Source organism: Platichthys flesus, chromosome 3 (assembly GCF_949316205.1).
Source record: "Platichthys flesus chromosome 3, fPlaFle2.1, whole genome shotgun sequence".
NCBI lineage: Eukaryota > Metazoa > Chordata > Actinopteri > Pleuronectiformes > Pleuronectidae > Platichthys > Platichthys flesus.
In genome coordinates, this window is record NC_084947.1 from 3,533,893 (window position 1) to 3,559,121 (window position 25,229).

Consider the following 25,229-nt stretch of genomic DNA (forward strand, 5'->3'; position numbering starts at 1 on the left):
GAGAGAGAGAGAGAGAGAGAGAGAGAGAGAGAGAGAGAGAGAGAGAGAGAGAGAGAGAGAGAGAGAGCGAGAGAGAGAGAGAGAGAGAGAGAGAGACCCCTGCCTGGTCACAGTGGAAGCCTCTCCCGACACCCCGCCAGGAAGAGCGGCCAAGATAATATCAGCAAGTTGAGGCGTACACAAACATGAAAGGAGAGCCCAAGAGGCAGCCCCCCCCCCCCCCCCCCCGAGTAGTTTTTATCCTCTTTTTTTTTTCTTCTGCTCTCTTTGCTGCTGCTCCTCCTCCTCCTCCTCTTCTTCTCTTTTTCAATTTCTCCTTCTACTCCTCCCTCCATGCTGAGGTGTCAGGAGCAAGGGGGGGCAGGTGGGAAGAAGACGAAGCTTGACGGAGCTTTGGCCGATATTTGTTTCAGTCCTTCAATATCAACTCTTTTATCTGATTGCAAGGGCTAATATAAAATATGAATACAGGTTATATGATTAATTATATTCTTACGTCTGCATTCACTTGTTTGTCTGTTAGTTATTTAGCAGGATTACGCAAACACTAAAGGATGAATTACCACGAAACTTGGTGGGAGGATGAATTATGGTGCGTTTCAGGAATCTTTCTTTAACGCTGCAGTCTTTTGATATCCCAGAGGATAATAAATGGACCTTGGCATGTTTAGGGGACTGATATTAATGATGATGCATACAAAAATCTGGGATAGAAGTGAATAATGTTAATCTTAATGTTTTGGGGGTTAAAATGTCGGATGAATACTTTGAAATACAGTGTTTTCTAGAACCCTTGAATGTGACTGATAACAGCAGAAGAGCAGAAAGGAGGTGGAACTGAAAAAACTCCCCCGACTTAAAGCAGAGAAGTTTATATCACAACCCTTGCCTCCATCAAACTTCCTGCTTCAGCCGCGGACTTTCATATCAAGAGGATGAAAGAACTATCATTGTGGGAATGAGTGTGTGTGTGTGTGTGGGGGGGGGGGGGATTGTTTTATCAATGTCCTGCATCTTCATGGCTCCGCTATGAAAAGATTTCCTTTAAAAACTTAGAGCAGAGAAGGAGAGAAAAACAAGCTTCTTCTGTATCGGACAAAAGCCGCTGTTGTAAATCGATCTCTATTGTGGCTTCGCTGCAATTTAACCAAACAGTCCTGAGACGGCGGCGTGTTAAACTACAGCAATCCTCTCTCGCTCCGCTATCGAGGCGCTCGGCTTCACTGAGGTCTTTGCAGGAAGAGAAGGAGAATTAATTGAAAAGGGAAAGTCCTGAGAAGAGAGTGATGAGAGCTCCAAGACAACACAAGATGATCTGCCAGCCTTCTTCTTCTTCTTCTTCTTCCTCCCATCCAGTGTTTAAACAGCGAATCAACTCATGCACACACAAGTGCTCACATCCAGGACTACACCGATCACACAGTGAGGGACAATGTGCTGTAGTAGGAGTCTGAAATCGCAGCCAGTTCAATCCAGCACTGGAACTTTCTTAACAACAAGCCGTGCCACATGACACCTAACTGGCACTGCCGTGGCCTCGCAGCGAACTCTAACACACACCTGAGTGTGTGGGACAGCCAACCTGGCCACAGGCTCGGAGCCAGTCACCCGCAATATCACACTCGGCTGTCTGTTGCCATTTCTTTCTTTTTTAAAGCTGGATCTCTCTCTTCTTCAGACAGACACACACACCATCCTTGAAGGCCTTGTGTACTTTATACATCCCCTTCATTCCTCTCTCTCTCTCTCTCTCTCTCTCTCCCTCACACACACACACACACACACACACATGCAACACCCTCTTTGCAGCTCTGGCTGACATGCCAGACACGGTTGGAGTCCAAAAGCCACTTAGCACTAAGACGCAGCAGCTGTTTGCTCTGGCCTGCTGTCCTACGGTGCCAGCTTGAGCGCCACGGAAGAGAAAGAGACACAGAGACACACTCCTCTGCCCACTCACATTGTTCCATGGCAACTGTGGTTTGTAGGATTGTGTTTGTGTGTGTGTCAGAGACAGAGCTTCCCACACACAGGATACAGTTTTTGTGGTTTATGTGCCTCTGGCAAAAACTTAAAAGCAGTGAGCTTTATTTCTGGAGGGATATGTCAATAAAGATGTTGAACGTTTTTCTCGTAGCTCTGGTTATTTTGAAGGCGCCTTGTAGCGGCCGCTGTCGGGCACGTTGCGCTCCGCTGCGATGAGATGTTGTCTTTGGCCGGCGTTGAAGGTGGAACCGATCGTAGTTCAGAGACGAGCTGGTCGAGGGCAGCGCCAGGCCACACACAACAAGCACATACCAGGGAGTTTTACATGCGATGCCAGCCAAGAGGCTTGCTCTACACAGGCTGCAGGGCTGTGTGGGAGGACAGGTCGCATTTTTCTGTACAAAAGAAGCAGAAAAAAAAAAAGCGCTCTGCCAAGCAGGGAAAGAACCCTAGCCGCCAACTTACCAAACCAGACATATCAGCCTGTCGTCATTTCCTGGAAAAGCCAAGCCCCCAACCGCTTTCCCGTCCATCCAACTCCCACTCTTCCTGCAATCCGCCACGCCACCCGTCTGTCGTTTCCCCCCCCCCACCCCCCGGGTCAGGGGCTGATGTCATGAGAGCGCGGGCAGGATGAAAAGGAGAAAAGCCGACGAGCTTAGGCCCCGTGTGGCCATTGGACTGACACCGGGGCACTTGAAAGAAGAGATATCCTACTGGCGTGGCGACAAAGACCCCAACCAGCCTGAAAGCCGGTGGCATGATTTCATGTTCCAGGGGAGCTGCCAAAAAACGCGGCGCATGCATGTGGAAGTCAGAGTCGAGATGAAGGGAGAGCGGGGGGTCAGTTCTGAGAAAGTCGAGCGGCAGGGAGGAAACCACTACCAAGAATACTGCACGTTATGAACTGCAATAAATAGTTCGACTCGAGAACGGATGTGTGCGGAGGTGTGAGCATGATTTACAACATTTACAAACGCCTCGCAGAAAGCGGATACTTGATAAGCTGTAACTAAAGAGAGGCGACTACTTGCAGCTGTGTTCCGTGAGCACCGGGGCACCTTGCACTGTCATCCTTATATGACACCATAACTCAGCTCGACCGAACCACATCAAAAGAGCGCTGGCTACAGTAGGGATGGATTTACTCTTGGTTTTCCTGCTCTAGGGCGGGGGGGGGGCTGGGCACACAAAGGTCAGAGGTGTAACGGCCCTGCGGCTCTCGCAGGAACCAGACAGGAAGTGCAGGAAAAAACTGTGTACATATATATGACACGCCAGCACTTTGGTGAGGATTGCACTCGGACTTCAGAGGCCGGCTTGACCGACCCCCCCTCTTCCTCCGCTTCCTGTGCTGCTGATATTTGCTGATGTCAGAGCGTCTCTCTGCGACAGGGTGAGCAGACCGATATCTAGTGAGACACTCAGCTGAATCATTTAGTATAAATAAAAAAAAAATCACACTGGTGACAGAAAGAGAATATCGGAATGATTTCCTGTGGAGAAGGAGCTGAAACCAAAAAGTTTATAAAGTAAGGAACTATTCAAAAGACAAATATCAAAACCCGAAATCTCAGCAGAACTCTGGATTGTTTTTAATAAAGTCTCTAAAATGATGGAAAACCTGGACAGGGATTCTTCTCTCCGTGTCTGGGAGACGACAGCTCATCTCTGGAGATAAGTTCTCAATTACTTTTTTTGGGGTTTAAAAAACTAGAGCCAGAGATGTTCTGATACCAGTGTTGGAAATGTCTCAGATACTGTCAGTGCGCCAGGTCGGGCATCGCAGAGTACGTGAATCTATGTACCGATCTGATATCACATCTTTAAATGTATATAACTTTCACCCAGATAAAACTGCAATTTTCTCTCCCCATAAATCTAAAACTGCAGTTGTGCTGCTCTGCCACTTTCCAGATCTGTTTTTACAGCTGCAAAGACAGGGAGATTTCAAGTAGTGTTAGCCAGAGCTAAAAAATTTGATGTGTGACACATACAAGACATTGGTTTTGAACTATTTGAAGGAAGTAAATGGCATGTATTCCTATATTTATGTATTTTTGCTCAGTTATGACTGCGAAACTATAATATCAGAAGTTCTATGTTAGCCATTCTGTATGTATTTGTATTTCAAAGGGTTTAACCTGAGCCAGGCAAAATGATCATCACCTCATACAGCTGGTAAACAACAGATACAATCAATTTTTTTCAAATGCACCGGTATTGGATCCATAAAGTCCAGGTCGTGGAAACGATACCAGGAAAGGAAAGATGGTATCGGTATCTCCACCTGCAACACGGTCCTGTGCATCAATAAATTAGGATTGAACTATTAAGAATGAAGACGAGCCTCTTCCCAGTATTCAGCCTAAACAGAGGAAGTAATGCCCATTGGTCCGTGTTGGCCGGCTCCGGAGCACAGCTGGGGGCCCTGTGTTCCCAGACACTTTATATTTAGACATGAATCAGAGTAAACAGCATGTTTTTTTTTCTCCCCTACAATTCCGTTTTGTGCGTTCACTGGGATTCTGTAATTGAATGGAATCTAAATTGACCAGACAAGGCCCTGACACTGTTGGTGGCAAAGTGGCAGCAAAGTGGAGTGGGCTCTCGGGTTCAGGCAGGGGCCAGTCGGATAGGGCGGGAGGGGGGGCAGGGGCTGCCCAGCATTAGGCCAGGCCAGGCGGGGTGAATGTGTAAAAGTGGGCATCGCATCCAGACCAGGGTTGGGCATGGTGACCTGACTGGCTGGGCAGAGTACGCAGACTGGAAGGGGGTAAACACTGCACTGTCTGGACTGGCAAAAGCGGCAGTGCCAACACAAAGCACCCAGCTGTGTTCGGGCCCCGGGCAAGGGTCTGTCAAGATGCAACAATGGACTTTCCCTTCTCTAATTATAGTCCTGGCTGAATAAACACAGAGGAAAGAGAGTGGTGTAGAGGTTAGGGAGGCTGGCTGGAGGCCAAAGGGTCACAGCTCAAGGTTCCTGCCATCCTCACTGCAGTGGCCCTTAGCAAAACATCAGACCCACAAGGGATCAAAATGGCCAGCTCATTAGCACTCTGCTTTGATGGGTTCCACTCCGCGGAGGGTTTGGGTTTCTGGTTCTTGGGGGGTCCCCTTGTGGCTCGGTTAGCTTAGGCACAACATTCTGGATCTGAATGTGGCCCGATCAGATGTCACCCGTCTGACCCACCTGTCCCTTCTCAACAATCAACTGTGCTGATGTTAAATACCCAACAGGTTGATGGGTAATACAGTTATCCCCACTATGCCCTCCAGTGACTTCGAACTGGTAATTTTTCAAAACAAACACATTGAGATTTATCCTACACATTATTCTTCCTTTTCCAATCCATAGATTGTAAATAAAGATGGATGACGTGTCTCCGACTTCCTCCCGTTGAACAATTATGAATTGTGCAACGGGCTAGTGATCCGGTCAAACTGTTTTAACAAATGGGATTGTTCTCTGCATCTTAAGACCAGTATCTTAGAATTGGTGGAGTTCCCCTTTAAACATTCACTACCCACGACTTAAAAAACCCTTCAGCCTGACTGACCTACAGGTCTTCTGCTCCCATGACAATTACACTAGCGATAAATGTTTTAAAAAAAAGAAAAGTTTAACCAGTTTCCTTGGTTTCCCTTTGGAACCACATCACTCCAACGAAGACAGTTTAGAAGGCAGTGAACCCAGAACCGGGACGTGTTCTCAGCTCCAGTAGAGGAGACGTTTGAGTGCTGAGTATTAGCCCAGATTCTCGGTCTCAGCAGAAGTGTGCATCTGCTAGGTAGCAGCAAGCATCACCACAGAAAGTGCACCATTAGCATGTCTATACGCTACAAGGGCTCCTTAAATTATGAATGGCTGCGCTCTTTCTGTCACTAGGCATGCACACGGTAAATGAGACTATAGCCAGGCCTGCCCCCCCCTCCCTCATCCTCCAGGGAATGTTGGTACATTCCATTAAGAGGAACACTTAATTAAAGCATGATAAAATACCACTCGGAGACTCCAGAGGGGTCTGGGCACAGGAGGAGGGAGGGAGCGTGGAGCAATGGGGTGGTGAGAGACGAGGGAGCGATTCAGTTCGGCCTCCTTCTCCCAGCAAAGGGACGTAAGACAGACATCAAGACAGTAAAACTGAATCATCCTTCCGTGAATTGTCTCTTTGACCACAATAGAGGGTTTAATTAAGAAAAAGGGGAAATGCAGCCAAGGGGACTGATGAAAGAAACGGAGCAGAACTCACCACCTGAGAGTTTTAATACCACAGACATGGTCTCAGCTTTGGCAATTCACAACGTTAAAGATAAGGTGGTTTTGAATTTCTTTGCACGACTCAATCGACTTAACAAAGTTATCAGCGCAGTCTGCTCTCGAGCCCGGAGCACAGAACCTTTCATGAACCAGTACAGAGCTCCAGTGTTAAGATGAACTCGTGAGCATTTGAAACTTCTGAGTAAACCAGCAAAGTTATTGATCAACTGGCATCAACACATTCACTTTGAGAGAGCAAACAAACCGCGCCCTTACCTTTCCCAGAACGGTGAGACAGCTGGGGTCCAGCTCTGGCTGCTCGAGCTTCACCACTCCAACCCAGCCGTACTCGTACAGGTCCTCCTCATCATTATTGTTACATAGTCCCAAAGGATGCATCTGCAAAGAAGACACACGAGTATTAATATTAAGAAAAACACGTCATGAAGATGCAGCCTGAAGGAACCGGAGATCACTGGATTATTGTTTTCCTCCAGGTGATCAACCAACAATTTATCATCATCCATTTGTCCCCCATTTCTTTAAAAAGGAAATATAAGAGTTTTGGGGTTTTTACATGTCTCTGAAGAATTTGCTGTGTGTGGACAAAAAGGAATCGTGCAGGGCAGCGTCCCACCGGACTTCTTAAAGAACGCAGAATAAGCAAAGTAGGACTTTCGTGGATTTGCGAAAGAGGCAGATTTTCCCGGAATTAAGTGCATTAAGTCGACATCTCTCCGGAGAGTGATGAATGTTGCTTCCATTTCTTTAGTGCTCAGGACACTTTTCATCTACACTGCTTTATTCAAACAAATGTCTCATGTCACTGTGCACTCCACTCTGATTAGGCTCCATCACAATATCTTTACACGTCCTCTCATTACACTTAAGGCCACTGAATTGGCCCAGTTCTCTGAGCCCCCCCCCGCAGAGCCAGAGGCTAGACAATGTCTTTAGAGAAGATTAAAGCTAAAGGACGGTAGACATCACAAACTCTGAGTCACTTACTGCACCCTCAAAAAAAAAAAAGAAAAAACAGAAACATTAATCTTGAAAGCATTTATCTCAAAGCACTTCCGCTACTTAGCTGGAAATGTCTCGACTGTGGGAAGAGGTTTAGAGAAGCAGCTCAGTGTAAGACAGGTTAGTCACTGCGACGGGGCTGTTATCTAATAATCAACGTGTATGTGCTCGTGTGCACGACAGAGCCGGGTCCGTATCGTGAGGGACGTGAACAGATAACCCTTCACAATCACAGCAGCCGATCACTGAGCAGTAAAACATGTGAAGCAACACAGGCTGAAAAACAACAAGCAGTGGCAGCGGTGCATGAAATAATGATCTGCTCAAAGGAGGCAGGATTCAAACTGTAACCAAGCAGAGTTTGAATCCAGAATGCTGGATCCAGCCCCCCCCCTCCCCCTGGAAACAGTGCAAGCTCCTGTATTAGAATTAGAACTGGGCCAAACTGACCTGGGGGCCACTTATCTCATTAACCCAAGGACCACAACACCCCAATCAGCCAGAACTGTGACGCCACCTCAGCCACTCGGGCCCCCAGGGCCACTGCTGATGACCCAAGATACCTTTCTCCCTCTGGTGACCCCCGACCTCTGAACCCCACTTCATCACGTTGGGAGCAGGTTCGACGTGCAGCAGGCCAATTGGAGAGATATTCAGAAGGCGCCTAACTCACTTCGGTGCCGCGGGGTCAAGCCCCCGACCCGAAGTGGTTTTTGGGGGGGAATCAGCAAAGAGTCAGGGGGTCAAATGCAAATCATGTGGATGGGGGACGAATCATAAGGAATGAATGTGGACAACGTGGGCCAATCTGTAACTCTGCTGTCAGGGGGAGGAAAGAGGAGAAAGAAAAATCTGCCATTTAAGACACACACCATCCACATCCACACACCTCTAAAGAAACGGACTGTCATATTTGAATCATCAGGCGAAGGCTTTCCGAACACAGATAACTGGGAGTATGAAACCTGTGAGATTAAGTTCAGATCGTCGACCACAACCCCTCGACATCAAAGAGCAGGAAAAAACATCGACTGGGTCGTTAAAGAGAGCGAGGCCACTCTGACTCACAACACCTTTTCAAAAGACCACAGGATGTGGTGACCTTGTCCGCCTACATTCACAGATTCACTGCAGGCTTTCTGCTTCTTCTCCAGCACAGACACACATGAGTGGCTGTGCTCTGGACGACTGTTTGGAAGATGGATACTAGCCTCGGGCTGACAGGAACAGGGAGGCAGCGCAGGTATACATTACATACACATTCGGTATGATAATTTCAGAGCGCTCTCTCCCTCTCAGCCGCTGGAAGACACCAAAATTGAAGGGAGAGACGAAGATAAAAGAGCATAACCTGGTCAGGTTTCTATTCGACCTGCATACCATGACAACTCTCCAGTGCATACCAGCACATCCCAGTCAACTAAGGTAACATTCTGTATTCCCCATGCGATGCCCTGTGAGCAGGCTTTTGGGCAGCATGAGGGGGGAGAGAGTCGGTGTAGGAGGATCTAACGGGAGACTGAATCTGTCCCTGTGTCTGAGTTGATCTAAATGAGGAGCCGGACGTGGAGCGCTGCTTGTTGTGTGATCGTGACCCCTCTCTCCTGCTCGTCTAACTGCTTGGACGGCAGCAGGGAGCCCCGCCTGCGCCCCGGGTTCTGAACACTGGACCATTGTGCAGGGGTCCTGCACTTCAAATGGGGCAGTGTTGTTGTCGTGGACCATGTTGTTATTTTAGAGGCTGGCAATTGCACCATTATCTCCACCACAGGGATTTTTCCTTTTTGTCAGATGTTGACGTAGGCGTTGATGGATGTGGTGATGAGGAGCAGAAAGGAGCAGGATCTTGGAATGGAAGAGAGACGGGGATCCGGTGAAGTGGGTCACCGCTACTGGCCGTGCACACGAAATAGTAATGAGCACATATTCAAACGTGCCTTCACACACACAGACACACAAAGACACACACAGACACACACAGACACGGGATGACAGAGACTGTCCCTTCTTGTGTTCCAACTGCAAGGTTTCCCTGCTAGGCCCCAAATCACACAAGCTCAGCCCACTGGAAACACCCGGTTGCTCCACTTAGCGCTGCCCCTCCGTACCCAGGGTTCTAGGTGAAGGGCATCCGGCACCCCCGATGTGCCACGAGGGGGCGGCTCTTGTTCTGCCCTGTCTGTCCTGCCCCTGGGGGAGGCAGCCTTTCACATGAATATCCTGTTACACAGGCCACACTCTCAATGAAGTCCTGCCGGGGATTTGAACTCCACCTGTCACTCAGGATGGACACACCCCCACTGCTAACCCCCCCTCCCACCCCAACGCTTCTCTATCAAATCACCTGTAGAGGATATGCTCAAGTGGGATGATTTCTTACTTGATCTCTATACTTTCAATTACAATATAGTATTTTTGTTATTAGATAAGAAACAATGAGTCTTTTGTTTCACTGATTCCAAAGTTGAGTTCATCGTAGCTTTTCTTGCATGTTTAAAATCATATCTTTGTCAACATATTTTTTCAACACTCTCCTATACATACAGAGAGGTGACTGCAAAGCAAGGCGTCATAAAACCCCACAGATAAAACAAAGCTTCCCATACCTCTTTCAACTCCGTCCCTCCCCGTTCCTTTTACAAACAAGTGCCCTGATAACAGTTGGTAACGGGATCAAAACAGGTCCCTCCCCCTCAAAACTCCCACCGCCGGCTCCCCTGACACCCCCCGCCTCCCCCCCGGCTCTCAAAGGAAATCAAAATGCAAGTCACACCATCCAACGCCATTCTTCTCCGTCTGTCTGTGACACAATTCGCCGAGGCTTTGATCATACAACACCCACTTCTTCTGCCCCTCCTCCCGGCTGCCCCACCCCCTTTTTCCCCCTCTCCTTCTAAATTATTGGTGGCCCCGGTTACAGCCCCCAAAATCGCCCTCATCTGTCCCAAACAGCCCCCCCCCCCCCATCCCATGCACTCACCATGCTATATCGCCCTTGCACGAAAGAGTTCCCCCTCCTGCACAGCTCTGTATGAATGAGTGGTTCACGCATTTCATCCTCATTTGCCCCGCAGCATTAAAAGTAGCTGTGGTGGCCATGAAAAAGGGATGATCAGCAAGTTTGTGTTTTGTTCTGCATAACTTTTTAACTAGTCTGTATTTGCACATAAAACATGAAAAACCTGTCTCTGTGACAAAGCAGATATTTCAAAGAGCGCTCTCCTCTGTTGCTTTGAGCGCCACCGGCCAGGAAAACCCTGTGAACCCGTGGCTGACGCTCACAGGGAACGGAGATCTAAAAAAAAAAACAAATCTGAGGAGAAGTTGCTTGGATTGCGTTTCTATTTAAAGTCGTGCAAATTGCTGAAAATCGGTGCTTCGAGGTTCTGTGCATTGCAACGAGACGTTTAAATGCCGCGGCACAGCAGGAGCTCGAAACATCAAAAGCAAGTGGGCGGACTGGAAAGAAGAATGATCCCTGAGCTAAACTGATCCACACAGGATGCAGACACACACACACACACACACAAACACACACTCTGGCATATACATCCTTACGACATCAACTGTGAAACACCGATACTTTCCTCAGAAGCCAGCTCCAACACGTCTTTCTCGTGGCATCTAGGTCACAGCGAGGACAAGTCTCTGTCATAACGATCAAAGCTGCCTTGTAGTCTGAGGCAAGAGCCAGCCAGAGACAATTTTTACAAGCTTGTTCTTTGTGAAGCGGGCTAAATGATTAACCAGACGGATCTGTTGTCCGCTGGTTCTCTTTTATGAGTTTGGGAAGAGGAGCTGGCACCTATTTCACATGCACACAAAATGTAGAAGAAGAGAAACCCGGGCAGGGCGCCAGTCCTCGCACCCATCTGCTTCCCCAGCGCCGCCGCGCATGTGTTTACGCATCTCGCTGTTTGAGCACAGGCGCATGTAGGGAGTCGTCTGTGGTCTGAAACACAACATGGGTGACCGGGGGGGGGGGGGGGGTGACTCGGTGGCATCTCTCACGTCGCTCGCCCTGAACTCGTTCACCACTGCTGGAGGAGCATCCCGCCCACCTACCCACCCCCCTCCGCAGGACAGTGCTCCCTAAATTTGGGGAGGGAGGTGGGGGTTATTGTCAACTTCCTGGAATAGCACGCCAGTCTTGCCAGTGGAGGTGGCAGGTGGTTGTGTTGAGGGGCAGTGGGGACGGGTTGACGTGGCGGGGACGTCTGATCTCAGCCCACAGACCACGTCTCCCCAGGGACCCGCGGTGCAGCACAGTCACTACTTGTCTGAGCTGTTTTGGAAGGATGAGGAAAAACTGAGGACAGGATGAAGTGGTAACAGGATGTTCAAGACTAGACACACACAGAAACACACACACACACACACACAAACACACAGAGACACACACAGACACACACTAACTAGTGGTGACACAGACACTTAATAGCCTCGTGTGAGCGTTTGGCAACTTCACCTGTTGCCTTTCAATCACCACTATTCACTCCCAAAAGATAATACAGTTAATTACACAACTGCAACTGCCACAGACAGTTAAAGGATTATCGTGACATTCATATAAACCCATCATGAACTATTGTAGCGCTCCCGTTTCCCTGATTGGAGTTACAAAACAGTTTCATAACCTGTGGTTGCTTCGTTCTTGAATTAATTCTCACATACCACAAACTTTAATCGTTTGTTTCTGTTCAAATGTTTTTATTATAAGGTTCTTATTGTTTCTATTATGTTATTGTGGCTTCAGGTTAAAGCCCTGGAGGAGCACTCATTCCTGTTTCCCTCTGATAAACGTTGAATAAGTTACACTTTCAAAGTTGTGGAATCGCTGCACAGTTGCACGACTTGTTCTCTTGTGCAGTCATACGCTGATTTCCTCCTGCGTCCTCGGGAGGAACTCCAGGGAAACTGGGCGCAGACTTGTGTGAGAGGCTGGTTGTCGTGCACAACACAGCAGGGGGATCCTGCACTGAGACTAACGCACCCAACAACACACAACTCTCCAGAGCGTTCAGGTGAGGGGTGGTGCAGCAGGCAGGGGCAGGATGTATTGTGTTATTCTGCCGAAGGAATCCCTGCGGCACATCAACAATGGCGTCAGCTCTCATCCCCAGAACTCTTGACTTCTTCGTCTGTGTCTTCTGTGTGTGTGTGTGTTTGTGTGTGTGTGTGGCACCGCTTTATCATCACAAGTCATTTGTTTTCTTTTTGTTTCTTATTGTTGCATCTGTCGTGTGTTAGGAGGGTCATTAACCCCCCCACTACTACTTCAGAAAATATCATTAGCACCAACAATTCCACCAAAACATTAAAAACACTGGGCAAAAACGCCTGCCTATAATTAGTGCACAGCGTTTTACACAAACCAGATCATTACACGAGTGCTCCGTTGTGTAACTTCCAGCAAACAAGCATAAAACACTCGGCCAAAATACACAAACTAGCAAAATGTCAACAACAAGTAAGCACTAGCTGCCTCACCAGCCACCGGTGCTGCACCCCCTCCCTGACAACTGTGGCGCGGTCAGGACGCAGTAAACTTCACCCCTCCGTGCCCTGCAGGGCAGACAGGAGAGCACGCCTCAGCCAATTACAGCCCGGCTGGTGCTCGGCCCTCAGCCCTCTTCTGCAGATGTGCGCACATATGCAAACGCATCACAGGCCGCTTATAGGAGCTGCAGATCTTATGGGATAAAGAGCCAAATGGGAAAATAACTTTTCACACACAGACACACACATACTAATGAGTGCCTGGGTGTCTCGTCTGCACTGCAGCCTAACCAGCTGCCTAGTACATGCATCACTATCTCATCTGAAGATCTCCCAGTAACAACATGGCTGCACACAGATCCGATTTACCCACAAACAACCTGTGTGCATGGAGACTCAAGCTTGATTGACACTCATAAGTCAAAGGTCAAATTTTCCCAAAGTCTCGTCGCCATCTGTTCGTGTGGAATTCTGCTTTGAGCTTTCATCCATTTCATCGTCACACCTTCCCCACAGGCTCACAGACAATCTGTCTGAATCCTGTCGAGCTCAGACGTCATGTTAAAGAGAACAGAGGGAGGAAATCTACGTCTGACACTTAAACCGCACAATGACCCCAAGAAAAAAAAAAAACTCAGCGAGGCAGACGAGTCAGTTCAGGCTCGGAGGGGTTAAGCTCCAGGTGCATGTTGGGAAATGTGTGTTTAACCCACAGAGAGCAGGAGGATGAACGGTGAGGATCCTTGGCCGGGAGCAGGGGAGTGTTAGTGCAGATCTCAAGATGTTTCAAGGCTGCTCAGGTTTTCATTTTGTCCGTTTCAGCAGAAAAATAAGTCTTCAGGTGGAAATAAAGCTCAGAATATTGAAACTGTACGAACATTAAACACAACAATACACCTGGTTTACAGAATAAACCTTTTTTGGAGGAAGGAAATGTGGTGAATATGAAATATTTTTACATCACAGGTCATTTGACGGACACTTTTATGCAAAGTGATTTACAATTAGTCGATTTAACATCTTTGAGAAGCCATTTTATAGGTTCAGAATCTTGCCCAAGGACACTTCGGTATGCAGATGGGGAAGACAGAGGATTGAACCTCTGACCTTCTGGTTGGAGGACGACCACTTTGCCCCTCAGCCACAGTCATCTTATTTCCATAGAGAAATCAATCCTCTTGCCATTCCAGGGATTTACGGGCAAAGTGCTCTGTTCTATCCATTTATCACATAAAAACTCTCAATCGAGTTACTGAGTGTGTGTTATATTATTTTTGGGCTAAAAATAAACAATCTTTTGGGGCTTTTTGTGATCTGGAATAATTTATAACATCAGGACCTTTCCACCAAAACTTTGTGATCTGGAATAATTTATAACATCAGGACCTTTCCACCAAAACAATGAGGTTCAGTGACTTCATGTCCAGGAAACGGGAACAAGAAACATGTTCTGAATCTTCCAAGAATAGTGCCACAGATATACTCATAATAAATTTAAATGCATTCACCAACACGCTATACGACCACACGCCTCCTCTCCCTCCTGGTCGCTCAGTCACTGGTTGCCCCCCCTGGTCTCTCGCTGCCCCCTCTTTCCCAGCACTAGAAATAACTTCAAAGAGGCCTGGTAGCCTTGAGGAGCGAGGGAGTGGGATCCAGTTACAGCGGAGCAGCTGGGAGGGCCCTACAGGTGGGGCCAACACTCCTCCTCCTGTAACACTATCACCGTAAAGGGATCCCTCCGCTTCTCCGCTCAAATAATGAAGACTTCCTCCCCTTTGTCTTCTCCGCTGGGACGAAAGGAACAATTAGCCAATCGAGCCCCGGCATCCATCTTTTGTTTTGGTGTTCCAAACCAACATCAACGAGGAGGGTGATGAATACATTTTTTTTTTTTTAAAAAGGGGGGGGGGGGGGGGGGGGGTTCAGTGCTTAGATTATATCTTCTGTACTCCAAACAAAAAAAAACACAAAAGTGTATTTGTGTAGTTTAAGGAAAAACCCTCAAGGAGTCAGTTGAAAGAAAACTTAAGTCAAAGGCAAACACGGGGCAGCTTTGTGATTTGAGCCTTGTCGTACAGTCATTTGTCTGTTCCCCCCCCCCCCCCCCCCCCCCCCTCCGGCAGAAAATCACCTCCACGCCATCTTCATAGCAACGGGCAAAGCAAACAAGTGTCATGGTTCCAGTGGGAGCAGGGGACGCTGGCAGAAGACACCTTATATCATGTAAATGTCCTGATATGTAGCACAAGGCTCTGGGGTTGACAGCTTTAACACTGAGCAGGACGCCGAGCTTGTGACTCTATTAAGTCTCGGCAAGTGCATCCCCAAACTGTCAATGGCGCGCGTGTGTGTGTGTGCACACTCAGAAGTCTCCCTGGTGTCACTTTCAGCTCTTCAGTCTCTAAAACACAGAGTGACACGAACAAAGGACGGGCCAGCAAAGTTCAGGGGTCAACATTGGGCTGGATGCCACCATTTTGGAAAGAGAAGGGGGACGATGCCCGCGCTACCCTGAAGCAGAGCAAACACATTGTCTCCACGAAGAAGGGGCTGCTGTCACTACGTGCACAAACAGAAAAGTAGGTAAACACACGTGCATAAATTATTTGTCATCAAGGTGCCACTGTGAATAAATTAGCGGGACTAACAATGTAACAAGCACAGGGACGTGGGGTTCATTAATATAAGAGAGTAAACAACTGCAGAGTTCTGTCTCCCCAACACACAAACAGTTCAACTTATCAAAAAGGAAAACACAACTTCACACGTTCCAAAAACAAACAATCAATTAATGACAATTCTAGTTATTACAATATTAGAAAACAGAAAAATGCATTAATCAAGTTTCCAGAGCTCAGGTTGAGATATTTGGTTTTTCATGAGATGAAACCGAGAAAAGCAGCAAATCGTCACATTTCAGATGAAAGTAACAAACTTCATGCTGCACATTGACTTTTGGAATCATCGACTGAGAATTCCATCATAGCAGTTTATTTAAATTCAGTTTTCTGTCGCTGTCCGACACCACAGTCAATGTTTGTGCAGCTCTTATGTCCAGTGCCAGCCCCGCCCCGGCTATCAGAGGCATGCCCCCGCTCGGCCTCGCCCCTCTTCAACCCCTCGCCATAAAACAAAAGTCAAAGTCACTTCTTAATGAGCTATGATTAATGCCGCGGCCGAACGGCTGGTGAGCCCGGGCTGGAAGGAGGGAGGCTGCAGGGCGCGCATACCTGGCGCAGTCGGCTCGCTCTGTATGTGCGCGCGTTCGAGTGCTGAGGGGTTGAGGCGGCTAAAAGTGGACTGAGGGGAGGATTGCAGTCATCAACACCTAGGCTCTGAGCGGCCTTTGATGCTGCGCGGCGTCTTTGATGGCCCCGGCGAAGGAGGAATGCAGCTCGCCCTCCCCTCCCCGCCTCGAAAGCCCCCGGGGTTGTGGAATGCAGTGCAAGCTGCTGCTGCTCGGCCCGCTGGAATGGGATTAGAGCATAGGCCCGTGTTGCCCTTTCTCCCCTCCCTCATCTCGCTCCAAGCCTGCTCCCTGGACTGGGCAACATGGCGCTAACCTTCTCCAGAGGAAGACGGGAATATATTCTGAAATTCATACTCTCCTCTACACTTCGGCCTGTTCCGGATGACTGGATTCCTTGAGAGATTTGAAAGTGCACAACATCCTGCACCAGCTCTCTGAAGACGTTTTTCATTCACTCACTTTGCACTTCCTTATATTGGTGGTGCAACAAATGTTTTATCAGTAAAATCTAAATCCCCAAATCCCAATGTGATGTAACTATCCAGTTAACCACGACCATAAGACAAGTTGTGTCAGCAGCTTCTCTTTCTTCAGCGAAGGGACTTTTCACCTGGAACAACAAATAACAAAAAAAGAATACAAATGCTGTATACGTTCACAGCGTGTGGGAAGACATCCTGTGGAGATCAAACATCTCGGAGGCGTGCAGCTATTCTCAAAAGCTGCACCAGCTAAACCCTGAAGCTCGGAGATATCAGAGGAAGGAAAGGAAAACACTTCAAATGACCAAAGCCGTGCAGTAGTTCGGACATGTGACTGTCAGACACTCATCCTGATTTACATGTATGTACAGTATGTGACAGTGGGTAGAGCCACAAGGCATTCTGCAAAGGTCAGGTTCGTTTTGTCCTCTCACACACACACACATTGACACACAAACTTCACATAGAGATTGACCTTCCACACAACAACTGCACAAACAAGCCAGTTTAGCCTCACATGCTTGTGTCCGTCAGTTTCAGCTGGACGCGACCAGGCCAACCAGAGCATTTGGCTTAAGCTGCGCTGTGTGTTTGCGGAGCACTGGAGCTCCCCGCCAGCCAGGGCTGGGAGGAATGCGAGCAGGACTTACAGTACATGCACATGTTCACGCACTTAAACGACTGTGTGCTCAGACGGTGGGTTTGGTGTTGTAAGAGCTGCTCCCACCGCTCGCTCCCTCCCTCCCTCCTTACCTCTGCTTTCACCCTGGCCGCAGGGTCTAGGGAGGGGGGGATTCAAGGTGGAGAGGCAGCCAGCATTAGCACTGGTTTCAGATTTCGGCCGCCTCCAACTTGTTTTCTTTAGGAAACACTTACTGGGACTCCAGCTACACCAGGGGAAGCGCTCACCTACATCACTTCCGGGTCGTAAGGCTAAGGTCACACCGCACTCGTGGGGAAGGAGATGGGAAGTGGGGGCACCATTAAAGCACATGTGGAATGCGTTTAGTGTCACCAGCGATTAACCTCATGATTTTGCCTCAAATGTATCGACCTTATAAAGAAAACACGGAGGGATAAGTGGCGAGGGGGGATTTGAGAGATTGATTTTCCTTGTGAAAACTGGCGCACATAGAATCAGCCTATGACACTTTCCCAAGACTTTTCTTGGCCGGCTTCTGTCTGCTCCCCCTCCCTCTGTTCCCTCTTTCTTTCGCTCACTCTTGTTTCTGTGAATGGCTGCACGATCACCTTTCACGACAACCTGGAGGGGGGAAACAGGACGACAACTATATCCAGGAGCTCCAGGCCCTCCGAGGAGCTAATGATATTCCAGAGGAAATGAGAATGTGAATAAACAAAGCCAGAGTCATTTCCAGGAATAATGCGGTGGAGAAACGTTGATTGGGGAGGAATTAGGAGGTGAGACGGTAACAGGGGAGTCGTGATTCAGCTTCCTACTTCAAATTCGATGAGGGCAAACCGGCGCTGGCGAGAGCGGGAGAATCTGAAGCTACTGGGATGCTCTCCAAACCGCTAATCGCTTTCTTGGTTGCATCTTAAAAAGGACAAGACACATGCAACACACAACGCATATACAGTGCAAGACCTATCTTTATAATTGACAGTCAATAAGTCATAATTAAGTGCAGTAGAGTAAAGGTAGAAAACTTATCTTTAGTGATCCTAATTGATGTTTCTCTTTTTGTGATATGCCGATAAAGCAGAAACATGCTTTGACTCTGTAAGATATCAGATTGGAGATAACCATTACTATTGTTATTTGTAGTCCAGGAGTATATTTCAAACAGGACCACCAGAATGTGTCATGAGTTGCTAAATAACTGTATAGAACAGACTTTCAAAGCTTTACGTTAAATTATTTAACTTTGGGGTCTTAAATAAATAGTTGACCATCATCTACAAACCGTGATATATTTTGTAATATCTCTCAGATGCTCCTCTTATCCTCCATTTGATGCATCTTTGCAAGTAAAGAGACTCCTTCACAGTACTGGGAGGTCTGGGAGATGAGTGAAGGCACCAGGATGGACCAGTAGGCAGGTTTATCCCAACACCAACATGAAAGCTGCATCCATCTCTGCATGTGTTTTCAGAGCCTCTCCCCTCGGCTCATTCTGACCGGTGATCAGGTTAGACAAGTCCCTTTATTCAGAGCTGCCTAGTAATACCGATATCCCCAAAGAGAGGTAGGAGGTGGAGGAGAAGAAGAAGAAGAAGAAGAGGAGGGGGGTGAAAAAAAATCCTATCTGAGAGATTAAGTCGCAGCACCCAACCGAGCCAGTGCTGGGTTCACTGGCTCACTCGCTCCTATCCTACCCACTAGTCTCTTGTTCTAAAGCAAAGCATGTCTTTGATACTCGACTAGAAGGAATCTGGAGGCGTTACAGGTTTCTTTTGTGCTTTGCAATGCACAGAGAGTCTGTGTGTGTGAGTGCCAAGGCTGGGATTTCTTTTCTCTAAACCCCCCCCACCCAACCCCACCTCCTCCTCTTTTCTTCTACACCCTCTTCCCTTTGCCTTCATCTCCTCCTCCCCTCCCCCCACCCTAAACACTAAGTCAGTGAATCATAAACCTTTTCTCCTTTTTATTATTTTTTTGGGTGGGGGGGGTGGGGGGGGGAGGCGGTTGTACCATCACAAACTGTTATCTAAACCTCACCCTGCAGTTTCAACGTTTCATTCCTGCCGCACGCTCACGTTCAAAGTCACCGTATCTGGGCGCTGACCACTTCAGATGAGTTTCAAGGGTGGATAAAGGGTGGGATTTCGTGTAGGGAGGGGAAGGGAGGGTGGTAGTTGGAGGGGGGGGGCGGTGTGGGTGAGGTTTGACTCCCCTTGGAGATTTTCTTAAACCCATTACATCAGCTTTTTTCTGCTTCACGGCCTCCAAGTCCGGTGCTTTTGTGAGGCTAGAAAATGACCTAAATTGACATTCAGAGTGGTTGTGGTTGGTTAATTGTGGCCGGGGCATTTTTGACATAAATAAAACAAGATTCCAGAGGCTCTTCATCTCTAACTCTTTTGGCAAATTCTGTTTCTTTGTAAGCCTCCGTTGAATGTAAAGCACCCATCCCCGAAACCACGTGAGCTTTCTGAAATATGCTCAGACCCTACAGATCAAAAGAGAGAGCGCCAGAGTGATTCTGAGAAGTTATAATGAAAGTGAGTAATTGCTCAACCCTCCATACTTTGATTCGGCTTTTGAAGAACCTATAACTCTTTTCACCGAGCGTGCAGTTCGTACATTTTCTTCTTTTTGCGCTTGGCCGAAATATCGAACTACCTCCGATTGGATCACGACAAAAGAGGCTGTCAAAGTGGCACATCCGCTTTGGTGCACTGCAGGAAACTGGCCACCAGCAGCACAACCGAGCACTGAGCACAAAACACCATGCAGTCTCTACAAGCTTTCTTCCAGTCCCACAGCAAAGGGGGGGGGGGGGGGGGGGGGTAGAAAGAAGAAGAGTGGGCAGAGGAGGAAAGAGTGGCTGGGCAAACAGTGAGGGGTAAGGGCTCAAAGGGGCCTGGTTGCCCAGGAGAGGGAGACCCGCTGCTTCAAGAATGTCCACATCAAGTGTCCGGCTACGGGCCAGGCCCCGCAGAGGTGCACTCCCAGTGGAGGTCAGTGGCTTGGACAAAAGGAAACCGAGCGGGCTTACCCCTGCAGAGCCGCTGGGCTCAGGGTGTAGAGGAGCTTAGGACTTCAGAAGAGGGGTCTGCACAAGGGTGTGCGAGGGCCACACAAGAGAGAGAGCTAGTGCAGGATGATGTGCACTTTCAAGATCTCTCAACAAATCCAAAATCTCTGTTTTCCGAATTGGGAAGCTTGATCCAGAAATGTTTAAATTGGGCTTTAAATTGACGTTTCCTGAATGTTTTAAAGATATTTACATGTTTATGTTATTGTGACTACAGCCTGAGAACAAAAGAATCTTCTTTTCTTTCTCCATAACTTTGTTTGACTTCACACAATGTTCTACCAATGAGCTTCAAAAGTTAGTCACGTGCACGAACTGTGCAAACTTTAGTCGGAGGCTTCATCAATAAGCTTAAAGGACTGGATTTGAACTTTTCATCAAGTCTCTTGAAAGTGTTCTTTACATGTGTTAATGGCTGTTTACTGAAATGCACCTTGGGAGCTGCAGATTTGTGTTTTTCTCTCATCGTTACACACAAAGGTTGTGGCTTTGTCTGTTTATTTCAACCTCCTGATATTTTCTATCACGGTTCCTCATCTTTTGTGCTGATGACTCATCCACAGGAGTAATTTCCCATCAAAGGCCTGGACGTGCTCCAACAGAAACTCATCTAACACAGACTTTTCCTTCCTGGATCCACTGTAACGCAGATATCCAGCTCGTTGAACCCTTCTTTTTTTTTTTGCAATTTAAGTTGCCACACCTCCCACTGGCCGTTTCAAAAACAAAGTGTGCACACACACACACACTAACACACACACACACAGACCTCCACACTCACTCACTCACTGTCCCCTCACACACAGCAATAAAAGGGGGGTGGGGCCGCAGCGGTGATCGGACAAACACTGTTATTGGAACTCTGCCTAGCGAGCCCATTGTGCAGGGCCCGCGGCAAAGAGACAGAGAGAAAGGTTAGGGAGGGGCGGGGGGGGGATGCTTCAATGGCTGGATCCATCAGTGGGTGGAGATACAAGGCAGAAAGGTGCTGGGCCAAGTTGAGGCCGGGCCGGTGCGGTGTGGTGGAAAATGATGGACTCCCAGTGGCAGGTGGTGGCAGGACAGGAAGAAGAGGTGTGTGTTTGTGTGTTTGTGTGTTCTCTGCAACTTTTGGTTCCAGAGACGCACATCTGTTCAAATCAAGACAAATCTAATCAAGTCTTTTATTTTCTTCTGTTCTATCATGTGTGATTTTGCATTATCGTCAATAGATATCCAGTTATTAATGATTTTATTTTGATTTATGTTTAAAACTAAACCTGAATAGATTCAGGAATGAGCCAATTTGATACTGGATCCAGATTAGTCTGAGGGAATATCGTCAAATGTAGTTTACAAGCTTAAAATCATCAAAACTGGTTTGATATATTTCTTTTATAATCCACAAAGGAAAGTGGTTTTATCATTTTAACTCCACTATTCCTTAAAAACGGAACCAGAAGGGTTATCTCGCATGTGGATCCTTTTACTATTCACCCCAGGGCCACATGGTCTGAAGGTCTGGTTGTGGATTAATGTCACCCGGGCCATTCAATCCCCCTCATCTCCAAACCCCATCAAACCACGCCATCGCCTGAGGATGGGGGGTCTGTGGATTTCAGACATTCCACTGTGGGACTGGGATACGCTTCAGATTCTCCTAATCCAGTGTGAGAAATGTTTTTAATTTCCAGGACTTCCTACGATTTTGCCAAAAACTGCCTCTGAGAAAATGGAATCAAAATAATAAAAACATCTAAAAACACCCCCACTATGAATACAAGTCATTTAGGATAGAATGCGTGTAAACCACCCTGTTAATATTATCACAACATCAACGGCAATTACAGATGGAGAAAGTGGCATAAACTATCCACCCCCCCATGGGCCTGTGCCCTGGGCAACAGAACATTTCCTCTTCTGTCGCAACAGCAAAAATAAACAGTCTACACGAGGGCGACGGGGGAGGAGAAAGTAAACTTCAATTGGGGTGGAAATAAGCCCATTAACACACAGGTCCCTATAAAGGGTGATTTGTTCTTCTGATGAGTGGTTCTGAAGTCACTGTGGGATCGGCCCGGGCCCAGGGGCAAGGCCGGCCAGTGGCCACCAGGATTCCTCCCAACATTTGTTTATCAGCGGCGCACAGACGCAGTATTGTTCCTCCCACTGTCGATGGTCATGCTGCCAGAGGTAGGAGCCCAGAGGGCCGCAGGAGGAGGTGCAGGGCTGGGGATAAACGGACCCCTGGGGGCGTGGGGGGGGGGGGGGACAACAGCCCCTGAAGGAGTTAAACATCAAGCTGGCTTCACACACAGACACACACACAAGCACTTCCTGCCATCAGCGTTACCGGGGCCACTCTGAAAAGGTAATGGCCAACTTCTAAAGATGAGGTCATTTCACAGCCGAGAGGACCGTTACATCGCTGAGTGGTCAGAGCCCCCCCCCCCCCCCCCCTCCTCTGCTCTCTTCAGCATGTTGTGGCTTATAAATTATACAATCAAAGCCAACAAGTTCCTCCCACATCCATGCCTTTGTATGGGGTTATTTGGAAAAGACTTATCTGCCCAAGAGTTCATGACTCAAGTGTTATAAACCTCCAGGGTCCCATGTTATTTGATTTGTTTTTTATTAGAAACAAGGAACCACTTAGCTGGCTGTAACCTCTGGGCCGTTTGGCTCCATATCTAAGAGGATTGCAGGTTGCAAACCCTCTCTGGTAAAAAAAAGAAAAAAAGGACAGCCGTGGTAAACGCAGCCTCTGGAGACAAAGAGAAGCTGGGAATACGATGCAAAGGAACTGTGATTCAGACAGGATGTCACAGAAATGCAAACTACAGTTTTCTCCCGAAGCTAAAAAATTTAGCGTGCAGGAATTTGCAGATTTGGCAAATTTTAGGACAATAAACATAAGTCATGCGATGTAGCAGAACTCACAATCTATTTAAAAGCTGCGTATTATTAATGTGGCTGTGAGCTGATTTATACTGCAGTGTGATTATGTGCTTTATTTTTAAAACCCCGTCTGGCGGGGCTTTTTACTCGAGGCCTCCGCCACCATGTTTGTATTGAAACAGCAAAGGACTTTGTCTCTTTGATAGGCAATACAGACCCTTTTGAAACTCATAATCAGCGTGGTGAAGATATCAAAAGGACAGAGGAAGATGAAGGGTCAGGGAAGGTCTGTCTGTTGCAGCTTCAGCCAAAATTAACATGTCTCACCATGACTCCTTGAAGATGAATACCGAATTCTGAGGATCCATGGATGATGAATGCTAAAAGCGGATGAGTGCATATTCAAATAGCCGGGGCAAGTCTGGCCTATTTTTGCATATGAAATTCCATTGCAACGGAGGGTCGAGACCTCTGGGTCCTTAAGGAAAGAATGTGTGACTTGAAATGAGAGACCAAAGGGGGCTGCATCCCCTGGCCTCCCAGCTGGGAGGACAGCACCCGGATCAAAGAGGCTCTGTGAATCTTCAAGAGGGGCGATCGGGATAAACTCGGAGGGCATGTGAAGGGGCTGCTGGGAGAACTCCTGCTCCTCGGGCATCGCGTGTGGAAGCCCCATCCCGTCCTCGGACCATTTACGACTTTTCGATTTAATAATTCAGAAAACATGAAAAGGCAACACCTCGCCTCTGCCATCAGAGTCCCCGGGGCGTGCTGCTCGAGGGCATGAGGCGTGAGTCACACAGTCCAGTGAGTTGTGCGTTTACCTCTCGTTTTATCTTGGCCAGCTTTGCGGTGCAGTGTTAGAGCAGAATAAGGGATGATGAAATCTCTCGGGCGCCCGCCTGTACCTCACCAGGTGAACGTGACACGTGAGAACAGCGAATGCAGGAAACATCTCAGCTCCAACATGTGATCTTTTGTCAATTACATGAAATCTGTGCTGAGCAAAGGCTTAAAATTCTCTAATAAAAAGACAAAACAAACCTTTCATCAATCAAATGTTTGTTCAAGTGGCGTGAGCATTTATTATCTAACATGCTTTTACAGTTTTTAGGATTATTTCTTCAGAATACTGGCCAAAGTTGTTTTTCTTTAATAAGGTGGATACCTCCTCGAAACAGGGGTGTAACAACAGGGAAGGCAAACCACACAAACACCTGGGGGCCCCAGCTGTAAGGAGGCCCCCCTGAATAACAATTTTTTAGACCCCCCTTAACTCTAATGATCCGCATGTACAGGCGACTGCAACGAGTGTGATGGTTGGGGTTCTTCTACATCGCTGTTATTGTTAAGGCCTCCATCGTATGAGCATGAAGAAATACTTGTCAAAATTCAAATCCACAGAAAATCCTCCATCTGCAAACCAATTACCAATCTCACCCTACGACAAAACATCCAAACACAGGAGGAGGAGCCAGTTGGTGCTGCGGCCCCTCGTCCCGACCTGTGTGTTTTTGAGTGTACCTGCCGTGTCACAACAACAAGAGCCCGGTCATACAGGCGGAGAACAGAGCGTCTTTTGTAGACAGAATGAGGACGACCAGCATCTCCTGTCGGGCCTCTGCCCCTATGAGAGACCTGAAGTCTCCCGACCTCCTGCACCTAATCTGCCAGCCTGCCAGGGCCCAGCCCGGAGAGGCCTGTCATCACTACCACAGAGGCCTCTATTCATCCCTGCAAAGACAAAGCCAAAAGTGTACAGCAGCCATCCAAGGCATCCCAGGCATCCAGATATCCACCAGCGATATCGGTTTAGGCTTTTGTGAGCTTGTGCTTTTGGTTTACCCTGCGTCCTCTCACCGGGGACGTCACATGACATCGCACCGCTCTGCTACAGGCAAGCTTGTTTTGGAATTGATTGCTACGTAGTGACATACAGTGAGGATGGGCGATGCTACGATAACAAAAATTATCACTATATAATCTTTCTAACATAAGAGTAATACACATACACAAACATAACACATACTCAGATTGTAAAACGTTTTATCAAGTGCCCATAAAACCACAACCTTTCCTCAGGTGCAAAAATCTTCTTTAAACTTGAAATAATCATTTCATAT

General features: G+C 47.8%; 1 protein-coding gene across 2 annotated transcripts in view; it reads right to left on the reverse strand.

The window, feature by feature from the left end:
* znrf3 (zinc and ring finger 3) overlaps nucleotides 1-25,229 on the reverse strand; it is a 61,473-nt gene that overhangs the window by 21,704 nt on the left and 14,540 nt on the right. For both annotated transcript variants that reach the window (XM_062382158.1, XM_062382157.1), the window contains exon 2: nucleotides 6,527-6,649. In XM_062382158.1, the coding sequence (XP_062238142.1) occupies nucleotides 6,527-6,649 (123 nt within the window). The remainder of the gene's footprint in view (nucleotides 1-6,526; nucleotides 6,650-25,229) is intronic.